The 21,694-nt window shown below is 34.8% G+C and overlaps 3 protein-coding genes across 3 annotated transcripts; 1 reads left to right on the top strand and 2 right to left on the bottom strand.

Moving 5' to 3' along the window:
• Positions 1 to 1,772: 1,772 nt before the first annotated feature.
• LOC111783363 (protein SHOOT GRAVITROPISM 5-like) lies at positions 1,773 to 3,781 on the top strand. Its single transcript, XM_023664291.1, has 3 exons — positions 1,773 to 2,037; positions 2,122 to 2,527; positions 3,108 to 3,781. The coding sequence occupies exons 1-3, from the start codon at positions 1,926 to 1,928 to the stop codon at positions 3,745 to 3,747; spliced, it is 1,158 nt and encodes a 385-aa protein (XP_023520059.1). The 5' UTR covers positions 1,773 to 1,925; the 3' UTR covers positions 3,748 to 3,781.
• A 3,720-nt stretch (positions 3,782 to 7,501) lies between these two features.
• On the bottom strand, positions 7,502 to 11,650 carry LOC111782501 (monoacylglycerol lipase-like). Its single transcript, XM_023663259.1, has 7 exons — positions 10,786 to 11,650; positions 9,982 to 10,020; positions 9,820 to 9,890; positions 9,087 to 9,151; positions 8,900 to 8,989; positions 8,728 to 8,820; positions 7,502 to 8,212 (listed from the first exon to the last, which is right to left on the bottom strand). Exons 1-7 carry the CDS (start codon positions 11,295 to 11,297, stop codon positions 7,811 to 7,813), a joined length of 1,272 nt encoding a protein of 423 aa, XP_023519027.1. The 5' UTR covers positions 11,298 to 11,650; the 3' UTR covers positions 7,502 to 7,810.
• Positions 11,651 to 13,605: 1,955 nt separating this feature from the next.
• Positions 13,606 to 17,149, bottom strand: LOC111782661 (transcription repressor KAN1-like). The gene is made up of 6 exons (XM_023663460.1): positions 16,493 to 17,149; positions 16,241 to 16,317; positions 15,372 to 15,417; positions 15,048 to 15,201; positions 13,975 to 14,038; positions 13,606 to 13,769 (listed from the first exon to the last, which is right to left on the bottom strand). Exons 1-6 carry the CDS (start codon positions 17,037 to 17,039, stop codon positions 13,683 to 13,685), a joined length of 975 nt encoding a protein of 324 aa, XP_023519228.1. The 5' UTR covers positions 17,040 to 17,149; the 3' UTR covers positions 13,606 to 13,682.
• Positions 17,150 to 21,694: the final 4,545 nt, after the last annotated feature.

The following is a 21,694-nucleotide window of genomic DNA, read 5'->3' as shown; positions in this document are numbered from 1 at the left end:
TATATATATATATATATATATATATATATATATATATATATATATATATATATATATATATATTAATTAAAGTTGTTGAATGAAAATAGAGGGTGTATCTTTGACCTAGAGGAAAAAATCTCACATTTACTGGGCAGACTGAATTTATTTATTTTTAACATGTTACTTTTGTATGCATGTGGAAAAAGGAAGACTATAAATCTCTTAACACACATAATTATGATGATATTGACCACTATGCCCCTGAAGGTGACTTTACATCTTCACCACCCACCTGATTTACCTTTACAAAAGCTGCTCCCTAACTAGGATAAAACAAACCCTACTTTAACTACAAACCTGAGGGTATTTTCGTCCTATCTCTTCTTTTTATTACATATTTTCAAAATTTACCTTTTTTTTCCCTTTGTTTCTTGGAACAATAAACTTTAGTAAAACTATGCTGAATAGAACTGGTTTCTCTAAAAAGTTGTTTTGTGTTTGTTTTCATCTTTTGTACATCGTATTGTTTTGGTGGTGATTTTTGTTTCACTTCTTCGGTAATTTGAATATTTGATTCTTCGTCTGACCGTGATAATTATATTACGTGTTGCCCGAGTAAAAATAGGGAACATGAATTAACTGATACCACGTTTGAATGAAAACGAACCTAATGATATGATGGTTCAAAGAACTTAAAAGTTACCTTGAAACAATTGTATGTTGGGGGATTGTCTATAAAACACGTGAGGCTGTTAAAATGGCTCGTATTGATATGTAGTGATAATCTTCACTTTTAGAACATATTGGTGTTAAAGAGAATGCAGGAGACTGAGAATGTCTAGACCATGGGATCCTCTCTAGTTTATATTCATTTTTCCTTAAAATTTACCTTGTAAAAGTTATAAATAGTAAATCACGTCTCACAGTAAAAACACAATTTACTCACAAATTCATCTTTGAAGAAAGAATTTACACTCACAATTTACTCTACAATTTTTTAACGAAAAAAAGTACACAAAAATGGCAAAGAAAATCTAAGATAGTTTCTATTTACACGTCTGAAAAAGTTGAATGTCTACTGTTTTATTCAACCATTAATTTTTCTCTTTTTTTTTTTAATTATTGAAAAATAAAAGGATAAGAATTTGTTTTAAACCCGATATTAAACATCACATCGACTGAAACGTCCATATCTCAATGTTATAGAAATGTCAATGAAAATATAAATAGATATCTATATCAAGACCGATATTGAAAAAAATTAATAAATAATTATTTCGCTAAATTTTACATTATGTAACGATCAAGTTTTATGTGATATAATAACAATGTCGATATGTATATATATAGACTCGAATATATCTATAGGTGACGAATTTAATTGATGTTTTATTAAAAACTTTTGTTTGTTTTTTATTTTTGTTTTTTTATTTTAAAGTGTTCTAAAGATCAGTCCTTTGCTTCCTTATGAGTTAAACTCTTCTCTCACTACATCTATATATGTATGTATATATATATATATATATATATATATATACATATATATATGGTTTTGAAAAGTTTGATTTGAGGAAACTCAATAACTACATGTGGTGAAGATGGTTGGAAGAAGTAAAGAGAGAAAGAAAGGTGAGATAGAAAAAGCTGATGCAAAAAGCTGAAATTTTTAAAAGCCCATTAATTTATAATACAAAAGCTGAAGAACCCCAAAAGCATTGCCCTTCCCCTCTTCTTTCTCTCTCCTCTTTCTCTCTCTTATTTCTCTCTCCTCTTTCTCTCTCTTATTTCTCTCTCCTCTTTCTCTCTCTTATTTCTCTCTCTAACCCTTCAATTTATCTCTGCAACCCTTGTTCTCAAATTCCAAATTATTCAAACCCTTTGGGCCTTCTTCTCTCTCTCTCTCTCTCTTCTTTGAAGCTTTGAAGCTTTGAAGAGGTTTTCCCATGCTGGCTGATCTCTCCTCCCCTTCCCTTCCTTGCTTTGAGCCTTTGCCTAATTGCTTTGAAAGCAATGGAACCAATACCAAAAGAAAAAGAAGGCCTGCTGGGACTCCAGGTATGCATATATCTATATTGGTTTCGGGTTTCATTTCGAGTAATAATTCGATTGAGTTATGCTTAATTTAATATAACGTAACAGACCCAGATGCCGAAGTTGTTTCTCTTTCTCCCAAAACCCTATTGGAATCAGATCGTTATGTTTGTGAGATCTGTAATCAAGGGTTTCAAAGAGATCAAAATCTACAAATGCATCGACGTCGACATAAGGTGCCGTGGAAGCTTTTGAAGAGAACTGAGCCGACGACCGCGGTTAGAAAACGAGTCTTTGTTTGCCCCGAACCGAGCTGTTTACACCATAACCCTACGCATGCTTTGGGGGATTTGGTGGGAATAAAGAAACACTTTAGAAGAAAACATAGTAACCATAAGCAATGGGTTTGTGAGAAATGTTCTAAAGGGTATGCTGTTCAATCCGATTATAAAGCTCATCTCAAAACATGTGGAACTCGAGGCCATTCCTGCGATTGTGGTCGGGTTTTCTCAAGGTATTTACGCGCTATTCTATCCGTTTAAGCTTTTGAATTTAGCGATAATTTGATCGTACCAACTCGAGCTAGCGAGCTAGCTCACTAGTAGAGTATCTTACATTTTCATTTCTATTAATGGCTGCTGATGTTTTCTGACTGAAATATACAAACATTCATCATCGTAAACAGCTCAAGTTTTTATAATCAGCTTTTTGTGTCGCAATTTGGCTCATTTTCCGATGATCAGTTCTTGTTTTTTTTTTTTTTATCTCTCAACGAGAATCAGTATAAATCTTTGTCAGGACAGCGATTTTTTTTGGTATTTTTATTTTTTTTATTGGTCCCATAGTTAATAATGTCATTAAATTATGTACTTGTTCATGTTCTTAACAAGTTCTTCACACAAAGATTCAATTTTTTGATGATGGGTTGTTTTGATTTTGATTTAATTTCTTGAATTCAAATGGGTTTTCATGATTTTCAAATTTTTTTTTCCTCTTTTGGGGTTTCAAAAACCTAAAACCTTCCAAATTTGTCTAATTTCTATGCACTTTTTTGGATCTTAGCTTTGTTCTTCATGTTTTTTGTTTAATTTTAGGGTGGAGAGCTTCATAGAACATCAAGATAGCTGCAAATTGGGTCATCATCATCAACAATCAGAACAAAAGCTTCCATGTTTATCAAGAACAGCTTCGAGTCCAACTCCAAGCCCTTCTTCAGATACAAATTTCAGCTTCTTCAACAAAAACCATACAATAATTCCCCAAAGGATCATTACCCACCATCCACAAAACTTGGAACTTCAACTCTCCAACAATTCAACTTCTATTCACGTATCCGTTTCGCCGAAACGACGCGAAAATTACTCGACCCATTTGCAGCTTTCCATTGGTTCGTGCAATTACGATGAGAAAAACGACGACGGCGACGACGATCATGACGAGAAAACAAGAAATGGGTTGGAATTTTTGAAGGTCAAAGAGGAAGCTAAAGAGCAAATGAGAGTAGCAATGGAAGAGAAAGCTATAGCTGAAGAAGCAAGAAATGAAGCAAAGAAGCAAATTGAAATAGCTGAAAAGGAGTTAGCTAATGCGAAGAGAATGAGACAAGAAGCACAAGGTGAGCTACAAAGAGCTCTTGCTTTGAAAGAACATGCCATGAAGCAAATCAACTCCACCATTCTTCAAATCACTTGTCAAGTTTGTAGGCAACATTTTGAGCCATTCCCAACCATTTGAATGTGTATTATTGTTGTTTAAAACGAAGAAAAAAGGAAAATTTTAGTTTTTTTATATGAAGTTAAGACGATTCTGAAAGGGTTTTATCTGTGCGCGATGTCCTACATTGGACTTTTTCTTAACAGACACGTTTTAAAGCCTTGAGGGAAATCCCGAAAAGAAAAGCTCAAAGATGACAATATTTGTTAGTGGTGGATCGAGACGGAATTGATGTCAAGAATTGATGTGGGTTTCAGTAGAGAAATAAAGAATGGGCAGAGAGAAGAGAAGAGAAGAGAAGAGGAGAAGGGGTTGGCTTACTTTACTTTACAAATAAATACAAAGGGAAAAAGTGGCATGTTTTTCAGTGCCACTGTGGGATGGGGCCAAAGTGAGTTAATCATGGACTCACTTGTCACTCTCACAACACTTCCACTCGTCTCCCTCCAACAAGCAACGCCCATCCCCTCACTCATATGCTGTCAAATCATATCCTCTCTCTCTCTCCTTCTTCTATTAAGGTTAAATTATAAAGGATATTTGTGGACTTTACCTTGTTTTTTCCCGGGTGTCCCGGTTATTTTGAGATGATATCTAGTACTTAGAGTTTGTCTCGATTTGGTATCGCTCTTGTGATTTGCATTCAAATAGTGTTTTATTTCTAGATGTCTAGTCAATTGTTGTGGTTCGACGTATTTCGAGGAGAACTAGTTAGGTTTGGGTTTGAGCTGTATTTCACCTCTGAGCACAACTCAGTTGTTGATTCTTCGATGTTAGTTAGTTTGGACCTCTTTTTAGTTTTACTTGAGTTTCATCCTGGTCGTGGATAGATCACGTAGGTTTGAGTCCATAAGTAGTGACAGTTGCTCCAATAAGACTTGCTTTTGCTAAGTTGCAAGTTGTAATAAAAGAAGAACAACTATTAGGATGTTGAATGAAAAGTCAATGTGTTTGATGTCATCCTCTTAGAGACTTGATTTACTATTCTTTTGAAAGTTGCAATATCACTGTTGACTTTTGTGAAGCTGCATTTGGAGTATAAAAGTGGTTAGAATGATGAAGAAAAAGTCAAACTAGTACTGTCGTTTTGTTTTGAAAGCTGTAATATTACTCTTGACCTTTTATAAATATTTCAAAATTGAATTGAAATTGGAAAAACGTCTAGAATGTTGAACGAAAAGTCAACTTTTGAAAATCCACCATTTTTTTCAAAAGTTACAATTTACTCTTTGATAAATATTTTGAAACAGCACTTGACGTAGAACAACTATTAAAATGTTATGGAAAGTCAACATTCCCGACCATTTTTCTTTTTCAGATTCTTAATTCACTATTCTTATAAAAGTTGCAATATTACTCTTTGACTTTTTATAAACATTTCAAAATCACAGATTGAGTAACAACGTTATTGAACAAAAAATTTTAAGTGTTCTTATTTTATAATTCTTTTAAAAATAAGTCAACCCTTTTAACAAATATATAGAACTTTCACACCACTCCAAACATATGCTTCTTGGTTAAGCAAGTAAACCCTAATATTTTTAAACCACATTAATTATCATCCAAAATTGTTTAGTTTAATTTAATTTAATTTATGGTTTATTTTACAGTTGGGTGACTTTATTCCAAAATCCTACTAGGAAACATTAAAAGAAATAATTAAAAATAAATAAATAAAAAAAAAAGATTCTCCAAACCCCAAAATCAAGGAGAAATGGATGAGAGGGTGGAATCCAAGGAGAGGAGCAAACTGAGACAAAAAGCAATATGATTTAACTCTGTTTTCTGAGTGATGATTACATTGAAAAAAAAAACATTGAAAAAAAAACATTGAAAAAAAAACATGTCCCAATTATCCTAAGACAAGACAGCACAACACTTATTCACATCGCTAACCTCTCTCAAGTAACTCTAAAATAACACACCCTTTCCAGCTTGTAATTCACATACCCTTTGGACCACCAACCAAATTCATTCCCGGGTTCGAGTCAAGTAAAACGAGACCAACACCGAGTCAATTATTTAAAAACCGACGAGAAAAATAGGAGAGACAAAACCGATCTTCCATAACAAAAAAAAAAAACTTGGATTCGTCGATTTGTATGAGATGATATTGAAGGACCCCGTCTCATTCTTTGCTCGTCACGACGTTTGTTTTTCACTTGCTTCTATGTGTCGAAAAGATTGAGAAAAATCTATCTATTTGAATGACTAGTCAAGTCATGTAACTTATTTCTCGATCTTTCTAACGTGTTTCTACTAGAACTTGTTTTTCTTTTGTTTAATTCTCTTAGAACAACGTTCAACTTGTTTAACGCTCGACTTGGAGTACAGCTGAAGCATTCGATAGTATAACGCTCCCTAACGCTCCGACAAAGGTCCTGGAAAGACTATAAACAAAAGCTAGGTAGATGAACAGTTGACGATGGGTCTTTGCATGAGTTTTTGGGTAGATTGGTGGGATTGGAGGTCTCCCCAATCACGGGAAGAAAGCATATAGTACAGCTCAATGGTAACCAATGAAAGAAAGCATGTTTTTCTCATTTGAGGAATCATTCCTCGAAAGAATTATAATGGTAAAGATTAGGGTTTTTGACAAAATAATAGAACAATCCAATGCCGACTAGCTCCGAACACTATTAAAAGAACTTATAGCTTGACGTAGGAACGTTTTAAGTTCGATATACTAACTCTAGCTGGGTGAGCATTGATGGTTCGATCTACTTTGACAATCATTAAACTCTAAAGTGTTCATTTTGGCGAGAACACTATCTACATGACTTCAGTTCATATTTCGTCGTGAGTCTTTCCAAATGTCTTGTTTTCTTCCACCCTTTTACTACTTAGGACTCTTTCACGGTCAGTGATTCTCTTCCTGTTGTTGAGCTGGTACATTGTTCAGACATTATAGATCTAAAGTATATGAATAGAGGTTCGCATCTCTAACCTTGCATAAAGTGGAGTTCTAACCGGTTAAAATATGCTTATGAACACAAACTAAACTAGCAACCACGAACGAGAAAGTGAAAGTCTCTCCATTGTTCTCTGTCATTTTGTATTTTACTTTGATCCTCCAATTCGATTCTTTGTTTCATTGAAATTCTTGTAGTATTCACAAACACAATCCAAATGTGGGATCTCACATCAATTAGGGAGAAGAATGAACATTCTTTATAAGGGTGTGAAAATGACTCCCTAGCGAACACGTTTTAAAAACTTTGAGGGGAAGCCTGAAAGGGAAAGCCCAAAGAAGACAATATCTGCTAGCTGTGGGCTTAGACTGTTACAAATGGTATCAGGGCAAGACACCAAGCGATGTTGCGCCCCAACATGGTGGACAAGAGGCGATGTACGCTGGGCCCTTGATTGATCACTTCGTTTCGTTCAGGGGCAAATTCCAATCAGTCTTTCTTTCGTACTCCCTTCTTTCTCCAAACTTCAAGCCCCAATTCCTATTCTTTTTCTATTATTCCAAAACCAAGTTGTGTACCGTCCGGTTTACAACCCTGAAAACAGAGTTTTCATTTCTTCAACCCCGAAAAGAGGTGGACTGTGGAGTCCCATATCGATTGGAGAAGGGAACAAGTGCTAGCGAAGACGAAGCATTGCAAAAAAATTCAAAATGGAAAGTCAAAAGAGGACAATATCTACCGGAGATGGACTAGGCTATTACACTGTATCTATGACTAACCTCGATTATATCTCTATTTGGTTCGTAAACTCCGCACATGCCTTGAGTGCAAACCCGAAAAGAAAGAAGAAGAAAAAGAAGAAGGGAAGGAAAGAAGCATAGTCCTTTTGTATGATAATTTAGGACGAAACGAGTCTGATACAAAAAGGAAGGAAAGAACTGGACTAATTGCCATAGTCATAATACATTGATGCCACAAAAATCGAAGGCAAACCTCCTGAGATAAACAATGAAGGAGCCGGACTGGCAAGAACACCCCACAAATGTTCCCTTATAAACAGTTCATCAAGCTGATGAACTTCACCATAATCGACGTGAAACAAGAAGAAATGCTTACCATTTCTTCACTCAATTATGTCGTACACACTCCTCCCAATTCAAAACCCTTCCATTTTACACTCTACAATTTATCCACTCAATTATGTCATTCATAATGCTCTCTCTTTCTGGTTCAAACAGGAGATCGTGTAGCAGACCTTCGAGCAATCTAATCGATTTGTCGGTTGACGAAGCTTCGTTGTAAAGTTTCTGGGAAGCTGTTGGGTCGGTTACTTCGTCGGCCGTCCCGTGGAGAACTAGGAATGGGATGCATATTTTGCTCAAATTCTGCTGCAGAAAAGATGAGACCTTCAGAATCTCGTAACCGGTTCTCACCCGGATCGCTCCGGTGTAGACTAGAGGATCGGAATATTTAGCCACCAATGCATCTGGGTCTCTGCTCACTGGCAGTGTCGTCTTGTTCGCCGAACCAACTTGGAGCGTTGGCAATAACAATGAGACAATGGGTGCAAGAACCTGCAACCAGACAGCATAGAGAAATGATGCATCACTACATTCTAACAGATGTTGTCCTCTTCTAGACTTTCCTCAAAGTTTTAAAACGTGTTTGCTAGGGAGAAGTTTCCACACTCTAAGAGTGCTTTGTTCCCCTCTCCGAACGATGTGGGATCTCAAAATCCACCCCCTTCGGGCCCAACGTGTCCTCGCTGGCACTCGTCCAGTGTCTTGCCCTGATACCATTTGTAACAGCCCAAACTCATCCCTAGCAAATATCGTCCTCCTTAGACTTTCCCACTTTTTCTTCTGGACTTCCCCTCAAGGTTTTAAAACACATTTACTAGAGAGAGGTTTCCACATGCTTATAAAGAATACTTTGTTCCCCTCTCTAACCAACGTGGGATCTCACACAACTGAGAGTTCTCCCTCCCTCTACTCAACCGTTCGGTTCATAAAACAACAATAACAAGAGCTCAATAAAGGAAACTCCCATAGCAAAGGAGAATAGGTTTAAGAGAAAGAGTTTCACTCACTACATAGATTGGATGAGATGGTTGAACTCCAACTGCAGGCGATGTGAGTACGACTCCAGATATGCAAGAACTGATACTCGGGTCGAGCGTTGCCTGAACGAATAAACGAATCAATTCAGAAGCAGAGCATACAATATCCATAACCACACCATTCTTTACTCGCACATGATACCTTAAGAACAATGGCTCCTCCCGTGGAGTGTCCAAACAAGAAACAAGGTAGACCCGGATTATCAGCCAAAACCTTCTGAAGATATGATTTCTGCAATGTTTTCCAACAAAAACGATCATCACATTCACTGTCCAAACAGTCAAAAAAAATACACAAAAGCAGTAAATGATGAACACTCAAAACATACCAAATCAGAAACAGCATCATCAAGAGAATGAACATAAGCATGCAATCCGTCACTCCCGCCATGGCCTATAAACGAAGCGAAGAATATTTCAATAAACGTTATACATCATAACCAGCCAAGATCTATGAATGTAATGAACAAGAGCAGCCACAAAGCAGCAGGAAGAGAAGAGGGGCTTCAGGGGGGAGTTTTAGTTCATGTCAAGTTGCTTTCTTAAGTGAAAATTTTCGAGGTCGTGCATTGCTCGAAAAGTTACCAAAGCGTCCCCCACCAATCTTCCAAAACTTCTCCTCCTTTTCTAGTAAAATTACATATCAGATAACAATCTTACTCTATAAAAGGAAGCTTCACATGTAAGTTTTTTGCACCGGCATCCCAAATGCCTTACCCTGCAACATCCAAATATAGATGCATTGTTGAAGAACTGAAATCTCTACACTAAGGAAACAGTAATTATAAAAGAAAAAAGCAAGATTGTATCATAATATACAATCCTTTTTTCACTTCCATCTTTAGAACCCTTCTAAATTCGAACATCGAACAGATCAATAGATAAGAATATTTGCCCGCACGGGCGAATACGCCCCTCACAGAGTCCATGGAACGTGTTCTTTCTCTCAGTGTCCTCTTTTATCCCCTACTAAACTGTCTATAAACTACTAAAAATGACTTCAGCTATCAACTTTTTAAGTTAAAAAGTGCTAAAAGATTTGAAGTATAAATGTCTACTTACCAATCCAATCCATGCCGAAAACCTTGTAGCCATTTGCATTTAGTTGCTTGGCGAAGTCGCTGTATCGACCGCTGCGACAACAATCAAAGAGGATTTCGTGTGACTTCCATGCATTATAGTCCAAACAAAGCAACGTGTAATTTGAAGTTACAGGGCACAAACCTGTGTTCGTTTAGACCATGCAAGAGAACCACCAGACCCCTACAAAAGACATAATACTATTACAGGTTATAAATACTATCTCAAATAACTATAGAACAAGAAGCATTTTCTTAATTACAATCATGCTTCAAATAACTCCCAATAGTATTCATCATATTCTTTAGCCACACCAGAAATTTTCGGTGATTATTCATTCTTAAACGTTAACGAACGTAACAACCCAAGTCCACCGCTAACAAATATCGTCCTCTTTGAGCTTTTCCTTCTGGACTTCCCCTCAAAGTTTTAAAACGCGTCTATTAGGAAGAGGTTTCTACACCCTTATAAAGAATACTCCGTTCCCCTCTCCAACCAGACATCATTTGTAATAACACAAGTCCACCACTAGCAGATATTGTCCTATTTGTGCTTTCCGTTTCGAGTTTCCCTTCAAAGAGGTTTTCATATCCTTATAAAAATGCTTCATTCCTCTCTCTAACCGTCTATAGTAATGTAAATTTCATAAGAATAGTTGCGATATTGGAAAGAATAATCCCACAAGTACACTTTTTACCCTTCTTACCTTTTTGACATAGACGAGCCTAATAACTAGTTGAATTATGTTTACGTTAGCTTCTCGACGCTATAATCCTTAGCCAACTCAACCCCACCCCACATAAATATAATGGGCAGCTAAGGTCTTCACAATTCTGTCAAATCAAGCTTAGACATCATAATTTTTCTGTCCCAGAAACCAATATTCTGTGTGTATAAATCATATCATATATCAATTAATGCTCATAAAAGGGTCATTAAAATGCTAACCTTATCTTAAGAGAAACAGGCGTCCACGATTGGGTGAAGATCATATTTCCTCTTGGGGATTGAAAGAGAAGAAACTCCCGCATCGAACTCTCACATCTATCCTTATCCTCAACCACCCGCCGTATTGCCAGAGCTCTTCTCACCGCCACCTCCTGATCCACAGCATCAGGCGTCGGCGACGAACAGTTCCCATTATTACTACTACTACTGCTACTACTACTCTTCCAAGAGACAATTGTCGCCGGAACCCGCACCGTCGCACATTTCCTTTCTTGCTTTTCATCTCTCGGCTTTTCCGCCACCGACAGAGCCATCGATTGCGCTCTCTTCCGGCCACGGAAAGGCACTAACAACAACAAAACGAAGGCATTAACCAACATAATCAGACTCTTCAATGCTCGCATCGACAACAATGCGTTTATTCGACCACTCGCACCGGAGGTCAAAATCAGCGACGACGACGACGAAGACGACAACACTGTGGGATTCCCCTTTACAATCGGCGGCTCCATAGCTCTCTGGAAAACCCTCACGTCTCTCTTTCCCTCAAATAAAAATAAATAAATATTCACTCGTTTCAATTTTACTCCCTCTGTTTCAGAGTCTTAAACAGAGAAACGAGAGATTCAGAAACAGCAGCGACAACGACAACGACAACAACGACCACCAAAAACCCGAAACAATTTTGCCCTAAGAAATCGCCCAATTTGAGAATCGTCCCTAATTTTAGGTTTTCCCCCAAATTAAACCTCTGCTTTAGATAGAACAAAACTCTAAAACAAGCCAATCAAATTCTCTGGACACTTCTTCGCTCCTGATTTTACAATTACACCACAAAAACGTAGAACAAACAAGAAACTTTGAGACTAATCATCCAAAACCAGGAACGTTCCAGAACAAAATTTGCAATTATAAATCGAAAATTCGAGAACGATGTGACTTGAGCCACGTGTCGCTTTCAACAAACGACACGTGTTAAATATGCGGCGTTGGAAGGCGTTTTCTTTGGTTTGAATAATTCGGACGGTGGATTTCCTGAAAGTTCGGTATAGTATGTACCACGTGTAAGCTCCCTGGTGGGGGTTGGTTTTCTTTTATGACACGTGTCTGGCTGTTGATGTTAGAGTGTGACTATAGAGAGACGCGACGTGTTTTTGCACCTGTGTTTGTTGGTTTGGATAAGATAAGGCGCTTTATGACGTGGACATATCAATAACGTTCTCGAAAGGCGTGGCAATTTACGTAATTGAATGTTGGGCCTGGTTTCGATTGCGATTGTTGGGCCTGGCCCAAAACTGATAGGAACTTTTGTCGATTTTGTAATATTGAATTACACTTGAGGGCAAATGAGTAAAAACACTCGAGGTTTTATTCTTTATTACTTATATAAATATAAAGGTTGTCAGAAAAAATAAATGAAGTTGTGTTAGCCAATGCCTGGTGCAGGTTACTCCATTTTTATTGCCCCACTTTCTTAATTTCTGAAAATTCCCTTTAATATTAAAGGGAAAATAATTAATATTAAAGGGAAAATAAATGCATGTACGTGGTGTAGCATATAAGTTTCCTTTTAAAAAAGAATATATATTATATATATTGTAATTTTCCAAAATAAAATTTAATTTACAATATTGTCCTCAAGTTTGATATTTATATTTATTTTATCAATAAATTTTAAAATATATGTTTTCAATTATGCGTTTATTAAACTTTTTATATTTAGTAAGTTTATGAATTTTAAAAGTTTGATTTATTATTTAATAATTTGTTGGAATATTGTATTTTAATAGAAGAAAATTAATAATAGCATAAAAAAAAAATCGTATTGAAAATGCTTTTGAGGCTTTTTGAGAGTTCAAAATTCAAATAAAGAAGCGAGAACAAAAAAAAATGAAGGATTAAAGTCATGGTTTCACATTAGAATAGTTCGTATGAAAAGCCGTCATAAAATTGATAGATACTTTATTCGGCTAAACTAGTGACCACGTTCCACATCATTTTTTTTCTTTGTGAGATCCGACAGTGGATTGAAGAGAGGAACGAAACATTTTGTTATAAGAGTGTTAAAATCGTGAGGTTACAGACAATACATAATGGGCTAAAACTGACCATATCTTCTGAAGTTAAATTGTTACCATTTTTTTTTTTTTTGTCTCTAAATTTCATAATTGTAAAAAACCGATTAAAAATTTAATTTTATTTAAAATAATAATTAGTAAATTAAATGAATATGGCTCGAAGTTAGGGGTGTTATCGATCCGTTCGTGGGACATTTATTGTTTATATATATATATATAGATTTTGAGCAAAAAGAATAGTGATTTAGAAATTAATTTATGTATTTAATTTTAATAAAAACAAAAAGTTTGGTAAAAGTAAAATGAATCCATTTATTAAAAAGGGATCAAATAAAGTAAAACTATACCCGACCATTTCTCAAAATAAATCTTTCCCTATAAATCAGAATCCAATATAAATAACTTTGATAAGATGTGATATCATAAAAAAAAATAATTAAATAAATAAAAGAAAATTAATAGCTTTGAGTAATTAAAAACAATATTAAAAAAATAAATAAATGGCTAAATACAAACAGCATCAAATTCCATATATTCCTCATAATCCACTAAAATTTTATTCTACTCCTTTCTCAAACAAACATCACTCACAACAGAAGCAGCTTTATACGAGAAAAAAAAAAAAAAAACAAAAAAACTCAAACGCAAAAACAGACTAACGCTACATAACAACCCCATCTGTGAGTGCACAACCTTTGAAGGCTCCCTCATCTCAACGGTAAGTTCTANTCAACAACTATACATAATATTTATATTTATATTCAACTTATATATATATATATATATTGAAAGAAATTAAATGAGGTTTTAAGGTTGGATTTAGTTGTCCCAATTGTGTCTCGAACACAAATCCTTGCTTGGACTGTCGTTTAGATTCAACCCCGGATGACCTAATTCATAGCATTCCTGAAAAAACAAAATTTAAAATGGTTTAGGGTTATTGAGAGACGTAATCCCACGACAACACTGTTTTCATTGGTACGAGGTCTTTTGTGAAACCACGAGAATGAGAGGTTATGCACAGAGTGGATAATATTATATCATTGTGGGGGTTCGTGGTTCCTAGCACAATAATTCAAATCGGAGTATAAACTATTGAAAGAGTTTATACCTGTGGTTGATTTTGTGATCCGAACATATTAGATCTTGTTGGAGAGGCTTGCTCCCATGCTCTTCTGAAACATTAAATTAATGTGATGATAATGAAGCATTTGAATACAATAATTTATATTATACTGTAAGTATACAGTAAATTAAACCAAAATTTCTTAACCTATGCTTTTCTGTTTGGATAATGCTAGCATGTGAAACTATATCTTAAAGCTGATTATTCATTAATTTAAAAGGAAATGGCCTAGCAAAAGACTGCACTTCTGCTATGCCACTTCTTCTATGAGATGAGTTAATTTTTGGTAGAGTTCAACGAAGGTAGGTGGACGATCCGAGACGGTTGACCTTTATGATGATAGTTATTAGTGCATTATTTGTAACAGTCAAAGTCCACTTTCTAGTCGATATTATTGACACGGTAGATAAGACACTAGTTTTTTGTCGAGTTCAGCAAACGAGTCAAAGCAGACAATATCTGCTAGTGGTCGGTTTGAGGTGTTGTAAATGTTATCAGAGCTAGATGTCGGGCGGTGTGTCGGTGAGGACGCTGGTCTCCCAAAGAGGGTGGATTATGAGACCATACATCGGTTGGAGAGGGAAACGAAATATTCTTTTACAAGGGTGTGGAAACCTCTCCCTAGTAGACACGTTTTAAAATTGTAAGGCTGACAACGATACGTAACAGGTCAAAGCGGACAATATCTGATAGCAGAGGGCTTGGACGGTTACATTATTAGCTCGAAAATGACACTGAAAAGGCTACATTAAACCTATAGGAGCTAGGGAAGCTACAATTTCATGCTACCCACTAACTTTTTACACAAATCAAACACAAAACTGTTTACAAATCACAAACATAATGAAGGAACATGAATATTTAGTCAAAGGGGTTCAAAGAAAAGTGGTAAGATAAAAAAAAAAGGAAATGAGGGAAAGTAAAGCTGTCACAACAAAGGGTAGCTCTTTATAGAAAATTTGAATTTTTTTTACCAACCCAATAAAAAAAAAACATATAGTACTAACCCAACAGACATAAAAGACCAACAAAAATTAATGTAGAGAGAGATTATTAACCTTGAAGAGTTACAGTGGTTATTAATGGAAGGTGCTGATCCATTAACATCAGCCTCCAAAGATGCACTAAACCCTCTCCTATGATTGAGCAAACAGCTCGCTTCATGGTGTGGGGTTGGCGTTGCAGGCAAGAAATCTTCTTCCCCAGACCCTTCTGATTCATAGTTCATCCATTAAGAGAAAACCCATCAAATTTTAATGATTATTTTAAAGGCAAACATGTTTCCTAGGTTGTTTGAAACCTAGAAAATGATGCATTATGCTGTTTAATTAAGAAATAAGGAAATTTTGTTTTGAGATTGGTAAGGATTTGGAATTTGTTACCAGAAGAAGCTGTTTGTTTGTCGGTGTTTTTAACAGTACGATACATCTGAAAAAGAAGACAAGAAAAGGGTTAAGAACAAAAGAAAGAGAAAAACATGTGTGGTTTTGTGTCTGAATAATGAAAATTACCAAACATGTAAAGATCAAAACTTTTTGAGTGACCCATTTGGAAATGAGAGGTGAAATGAAATGATTTGGTTATTATGGAACTCTAAAATAAAGTGTAGTAGAAGAGGCTTTGAAATGGGGATTTGTATTGTTTTTGTTTGGTGTGGAAAGTAAATTTGGGGAAATGGTTCTATTATTGAGAAATGATGCCATTTTCTCTCTCCTCCTTTCTCTTTCTCTCTCTAAAACAAGAAATTGTCCTGTTTTGTGAACTAAATACACACTTTCTTCAGCTTCTGAATCATTCATTCATTTCTCTCTTCTTCTTTGGTAACTGTGCCACAGGGATTCCTCTTCACTGAGATAGAGAGAGAAACAGAGAACCAAAAAAAAAAGAAACTTTTTTGCAGGGAAGAATGAGAGATATCAAATGGGTTTCGTTTAAAATCCTGAAATAAATTGTGGGTTTGGTTTAAAATCCTGAAATAAATTGTGGGTTTCAATTAAAATCCTGAAATAAGTTGTGGGTTTCGATTAAAATCCTGAAATAAATCGTGGGTTTCGATTAAAATCCTGAAATAAATCGTGGGTTTCAATTAAAATCCTGAAATAAATTGTGGGTTTCGATTAAAATCCTGAAATAAATCGTGGGTTTCGATTAAAATCCTGAAATAAATCGTGGGTTTCGATTAAAATCCTGAAATAAGTTATGGGTTTTGATTAAAATCCTGAAATAAATTGTGGGTTTTCAATGAAATTACCTGTAAATGGCTCTTCACATGAGCTAGAGTGAGATCCTTCACATCCATTAGCTCCAGCACTGACTTTGGAGTTGCCCCTGATCGTGTAAAAACAATCAAATTTATCGGGGGTTCGATCTATGAATAAGTAGATAAGGCACTAATTATCGTGATACATATGGCTAATGTCATCAAATTCGAGCGATAGTTTGATAGTTAACCGAGATCGAGATAGAGAGGAGAAAGAAAAAAGGAGATGGAATGAGAGAATACTTTCATGGCCGCCAAGGAGCTCAACAGCACGAATGAAACGAGCATGAAGAGAGGAAGTCCAACGCATCCTCGGAGCCCTAGCATTTCGTCGGCTTTGAATCCTTGGCATGAACGATCTCGATCTATCATTACAAGAAAAATCCGAAACCCCAAATTGAAGGCTTTGATGATTGTGAAAACCAAACTGATTCTGATTCTGCTGGTGATTTCTCAAAGCCTCCATTGTTATCCCATTATACCTCCCAACAGGAGGCTGTTGATAAAACGCCCTAGAATTCAAAGGAGGCTGCGACGGCGACGGTTGGTTTTGGTTCAAATATGTAGAAGAAGACAACAACCCATTACTGTAAAGTGGGATTCCTCTAATGGGTTGGAACCGATCCGGGGAAACATCGACCGCCACCGTCGAATTGTTCGAGAGAGAAAGCTCGGTGTCGACTTGAGGTACTTGAGGTTGCTTCCAAATATGAAATGAAGAAGATGGATCAGTTATGGGAGGGCTAATTTGAAGAGATAGATCAGGAACAAGAATGCCCTTCTCCAACATCTTTAAATTGCAAAAGCTGAGGGTTTTCGATGTGGGTTTTGTTAGGTTTTTGTGATATGAAGAAAGAACAAGATGAACAAGAAGAAGAAGAAGAAGAAGATGGGAGGAGAGAGAAAGAGGAGAGAGAAAGTAAAGAAGGGTTAAGTGAGATAGAGAGAGATTAGGTTAGATAGGGAAAAAAAAGGAAGGAATTTTGAAGGGTTAGAGAGAGAAAATGAGAGTTGGAACAAAGAGAGAGTGTGTGAAAGTCTCAATCTTTCTTCTTGTTTCTCCACCATGCAATATTTATTAATTTTATTATTATTATTATTATTATTTATTTTAATAAATAATCCTTGGTGTTTGGAGAATTATGAGTGCCGGAACGCACACACACCACACAGAGGAGGGGGAGAAAGAAATATGGGAATTTGTCCTCTTCCAACAGAAAAAACTTGTTTAAACTAATATATATATACTTAGTACAATCATCAACTCATACCACTTTAACCAATCTTCTCACATATTATATATATATATATATATATATGTATGTATGTATAGGTATGTATATATATACACGGTTCATGGTTCAAGTAATAGTCCCGTACTATGTACTACCCAAATTGATGATTTATGTTACGTAATTTTAGAATTTTTTTGTGATGTTCTACATTAGTTGGGGGAGAACAAATCACCATTTATAAGAGTGTGTAAATTTTCTCTAGCAGGTTTTAAAGGTTTGAAGAGAAGTCGGAATGGGCACAAATTTTTAAAAAATGAATATATCTGTAACATATAATTTGAATTTGTCTAAAATAATGCGATAGATATGTGATATTTTATTAAAAAAGTTCTTTTTTTTTTTTTTTTTGGTGGATTACAAATTGATGGGTGGAATTCAAGATATACTCTGTGAGATCTCACTTCAGTTGGGGAAGGGAACGAGGTATTCTTTATAAAGATGTGAAGACTTCTCCCTAATAGACGCGTTTTAAAACCGTGAGACTGACAGCGATATTTAATGGGTTAAAGCGGACAATATCTGCTAACGGTGGATTTGGGCGGGTATATAGTCAAATATTTTTTTTAATTTTAAAATCTAAATGGTTCTTTACAGGTTGGTTCGATACTACTTCTTTGCGTTCGGTGCATCATAAGAACATTTAAAAGGGATTTTTTTTCAAAACAACTTTTAGATATATAATAACAATATACCCTTTTCATGATAATATTATTGTCCATTTTTTTTTCAAGAAATTATTAAAGAAATACTAATTAATTGATTATGTAATGTAATTTGAACAAAAAAAAAAAAAAACCAAATTTAGATTTAATTAAATACAATAAAAGTGACAGACGTGAACGCTAAATTCAATAAGATAATACTAAAAATGGGATATTAGTATTAAACAAAAATGATTAATGAGAGAGTATTTGAGGAAAATATTAAATAAATAAATAAATAAATAATAAAATAAATTGGGTGGGTGTAATTGTCAAGAACAATGATTAATCAGTGGACCCATTGACCTGAAATCTAGAGAGAGAAAGGTATAGAAGAGAGAGAGTCTTAAAGGGTTTTTTGTTCTGATTCATATTGTTTAAAAAAAAAAAACCCTAATTTTCAATATAATTTTTTTTTATTTTTTTTATTTTGCTTTCCAAATATTCCCTTCAAATCCACACGCCAACCACTTTGTGGAGACCATATTTTTTATCCGATATATTAATAAAATAAGTGTAAACGGTACCCAAGATCTGGAATTTGAATTTGGTATCCTATGGCCCCGACATTCCTTATGTACTTGTCTTAAACTGTTTCTACAAGTAAAAACTATTCTTACAGACAACACGAGTTTTTTAAACATGTTTTGTCCTAATTTACATATTTTTTAAGAAAACATTGCGTGTGTTGTCCAACATAGAATTCTTTAAGGTAAAACACGATTCATAAAGAAAGAAACAAAAAGGAAAGTGATTTTAAGGGAAATTAAAGCAAAGAGCTAATTAGTAAAGAGAATATATATATAATGTGTTTTACTTTACCTTCAAATCAAAAAAGATAACAATGATTTATATATATAAAAAAAAAAAAAAAAAAAAAAAAAAAAAAAAAAAAAAAAAAAAAAAAAAAAAAAAAAAAAAAAANACCCACCGCTAGTAGATATTGTCCTGTTTGAGTTTTTTCTTTCGGACTTCCCTTCAAGGCTTTAAAACATGTCTGTTAGGGGAAGGTTTTCACACCCTTATAAAGGGTTGTTTGTTCTCCTCCTCAACCAATGTAGGACATCACAATCCACCCCCTTCGGAGCCCAGCGTTCTTACTGACACACTGCCTTGTGTCTATCCCCCTTCGAGGAACAGCGAGAAGGTTGACACATCATTCGGTATCTGGCTTTGATACCAACCCAAATCCACTGCTAGTAGATATTGTCCTCTTTGGATTTTCCCTTTCAAGCTTTAAAATGCTTCTAGTAGGGGAAGGTTTCCACACCCTTAGAGTGGTTTGTTCTCCTCCCCAACCAATGTGGGACATCACAGTTCATGAAGCTTCGACGGAAATAGAAGGCCTACTAGTCTGTATGCTCGTGGGTATAAGAATCTTTTTTAATACAACCCTTATTTAATACGAGAAGGATAAAAACTTTAATAATAATAATAATAAAAAAGGATGGAAATTATTGAATTTGGTTGGATGATAAATGAGTTTGGGAAATGATTTTGCAATCGATTGGTTTATGATTGAGAGAAATAGAAAGAAATTCCAACAAGCTTTTGACCTAAACAAAGTAAGCCTAAGGCAAAGGGCACAGGCCCTCCAAATCTAGGCCACTGTCCCTTCGCTTTTCGGTCAATTTTTTTTTTTTTTTCAAACCCTCTTTTTATCATAAATTATACACAAATATATATATATGGATTTGAGTATTTTGATGATTAGTTGAAGGGATGTGTATTATTACCTTTTTCTTTTATGTATTTCTTTTTATAAAAATATGGTTTTGCTTTACAAAATGGGTTTTTCTTTTGAGGAAAAGTTTTGTTTTTTTTCTTTTGTTTTTTTATTATTTCAATTATCTTCGATCTTTCTTACTTACCTTCTTTTCTCGACTTTGTTGTTAGGTTTGGTTCCAACGTTACGCCAACTGATTGTTGTTCGAGATATACACGAATTGATTTGATTGAGTTGGTGACCCAAACGACCTAATATAAAGTTTACAGTCTAACTCAACTGAACCCAACCATCTATTTTAGAGTTAGGTGGTCAAATCTTATTTTTTAATTATTTAATAAATTATGCTTTTATCTCTCGTCAGAACAAATAACATTGGTTACAAATGTAAAATATTCTTCATATTTATAACAATCTGAGAAGTAGGGTAAGGTGGAATTGTAACCCTGATTTCGGTTTTTTAAAAATTCAACCGATGAACCAAAAAAATTGAATCAAATCTAAACGGATAAAATTACTGAAACTTGATTTTTAGAGTTCGGGTTGAGTAGTCCAAGTTTGTCGGGATATCCGTTGTACGATATTTGGTAATTGAAGAGAGAGAGAGAGAGAGAGAGAAGAGTGGTTGTGTGTAGTGAAAGAGGGAAGGAGGTTTCACATCATGAAGAGAAGGAAGTGATTGCAGCCTGAGGGAGGGTGTTACATCATTGGATCAGAGACTCAGATTTTGTTGTTGACTTTTTTTTTTTTTTAATTTATTTAAAATTATAAATTTTGTAAACCTAATTTGCCAAATTCATACTCTCATAACTGCGAGAATGTTTCTCTCTCTCATTCTATCTTTTCTCTCTTTTTTCACCAAACTCTCCATGTGATTTTCTTCTCTCTCCTCTTTTATTATTTCAATTTCTCTTTCAATTCCTTAAATGTTGACCCATCATGTTTATTGGATAAATGTTAGCAAACATTTTATGATTACTCCCGCTAATTGAATCAAGATCAGCTCGACCGGAAGGGAGAGGAGTGAAAGCCAGGAAGGTGGCCGGCCCCTGCCCATCTGGAGGTGCACCCATATCGGTGCAGGAGGAAAGGTTTGAGATTGAATATGAATAGATTCTTGAACAGTAAAGGATCCCGAATGCATCACTATGCAATTTTCAATCTTAATTTAACTCCGGTATTTATAGTATAGATTTATTTTCAAGTTTACGTCATGTTTGAGTGTTTGAGTTAGTCGACACCTACTGATCTGAATTTTGATTTATTAACTTTCTATTATATATGGGTAAATAAAAGTATTTTTTAATTATGATTTTATTATGATTTTTTTCTCCCACGGAATCTCGCGGGACAAAGAAGTCTTCCACATGCCTATTCCTACGAAATTTTCCATTTTCTTGTGTAGGAATCAGGTTCTTTGTAGAATTATTTTTTTCTCGTTTATTATTCTTTTAGAAAAATAATTATTTAAAGTTTTTTTTTTAATATAATTTTTATTTAAAAATTATAAAAAAAAATATAATAAATCAAAATATTTCATAAGGTAGGTTAATATAACTTCTAAAAATTAAAAAAATGAATAATTACGACAGTTTTTAAACTTTTAGTTTAAATTAGAGTTAAAAGTCTCAAAACTAGTGAGTTTACTTTTTCTTTTTTTAATACCAAAAAAACCAAAAAAAAAAAAAAAAAAAAAAAAAAAAAAAAAAAAAAAAAAAAAAAA

Source organism: Cucurbita pepo, chromosome LG20, assembly GCF_002806865.2.
Source record: "Cucurbita pepo subsp. pepo cultivar mu-cu-16 chromosome LG20, ASM280686v2, whole genome shotgun sequence".
Lineage (NCBI taxonomy): Eukaryota > Viridiplantae > Streptophyta > Magnoliopsida > Cucurbitales > Cucurbitaceae > Cucurbita > Cucurbita pepo.
Note: the sequence above shows the minus strand (reverse complement) of the source record. Positions and strands in the feature narration are given on the sequence as shown.

What these genes read in the sequence shown, in the direction of transcription:
- LOC111782501 (XM_023663259.1), bottom strand. Translation starts at nt 11,297, where the DNA reads ATGGAGCCGCCGATTGTAAAGGGGAATCCCACAGTGTTGTCGTCTTCG. An exon ending in CCTGTTTCTCTTAAGATAAG is followed by an intron (nt 10,021 to 10,785) that starts GTTAGCATTTTA and finishes TGTCTTTTGTAG; the next exon opens with GGGTCTGGTGGTTCTCTTGC. An exon ending in TTTCGGCATGGATTGGATTG is followed by an intron (nt 9,152 to 9,819) that starts GTAAGTAGACAT and finishes CTTCGTTTATAG; the next exon opens with GCCATGGCGGGAGTGACGGA.
- LOC111783363 (XM_023664291.1), top strand. Translation starts at nt 1,926, where the DNA reads ATGCTGGCTGATCTCTCCTCCCCTTCCCTTCCTTGCTTTGAGCCTTTG. An exon ending in AAGGCCTGCTGGGACTCCAG is followed by an intron (nt 2,038 to 2,121) that starts GTATGCATATAT and finishes ATAACGTAACAG; the next exon opens with ACCCAGATGCCGAAGTTGTT. An exon ending in TGTGGTCGGGTTTTCTCAAG is followed by an intron (nt 2,528 to 3,107) that starts GTATTTACGCGC and finishes GTTTAATTTTAG; the next exon opens with GGTGGAGAGCTTCATAGAAC.
- LOC111782661 (XM_023663460.1), bottom strand. Translation starts at nt 17,039, where the DNA reads ATGTTGGAGAAGGGCATTCTTGTTCCTGATCTATCTCTTCAAATTAGC. An exon ending in CAAACAAACAGCTTCTTCTG is followed by an intron (nt 15,202 to 15,371) that starts GTAACAAATTCC and finishes ACTATGAATCAG; the next exon opens with AAGGGTCTGGGGAAGAAGAT. An exon ending in AACCACTGTAACTCTTCAAG is followed by an intron (nt 14,039 to 15,047) that starts GTTAATAATCTC and finishes TTAATGTTTCAG; the next exon opens with AAGAGCATGGGAGCAAGCCT.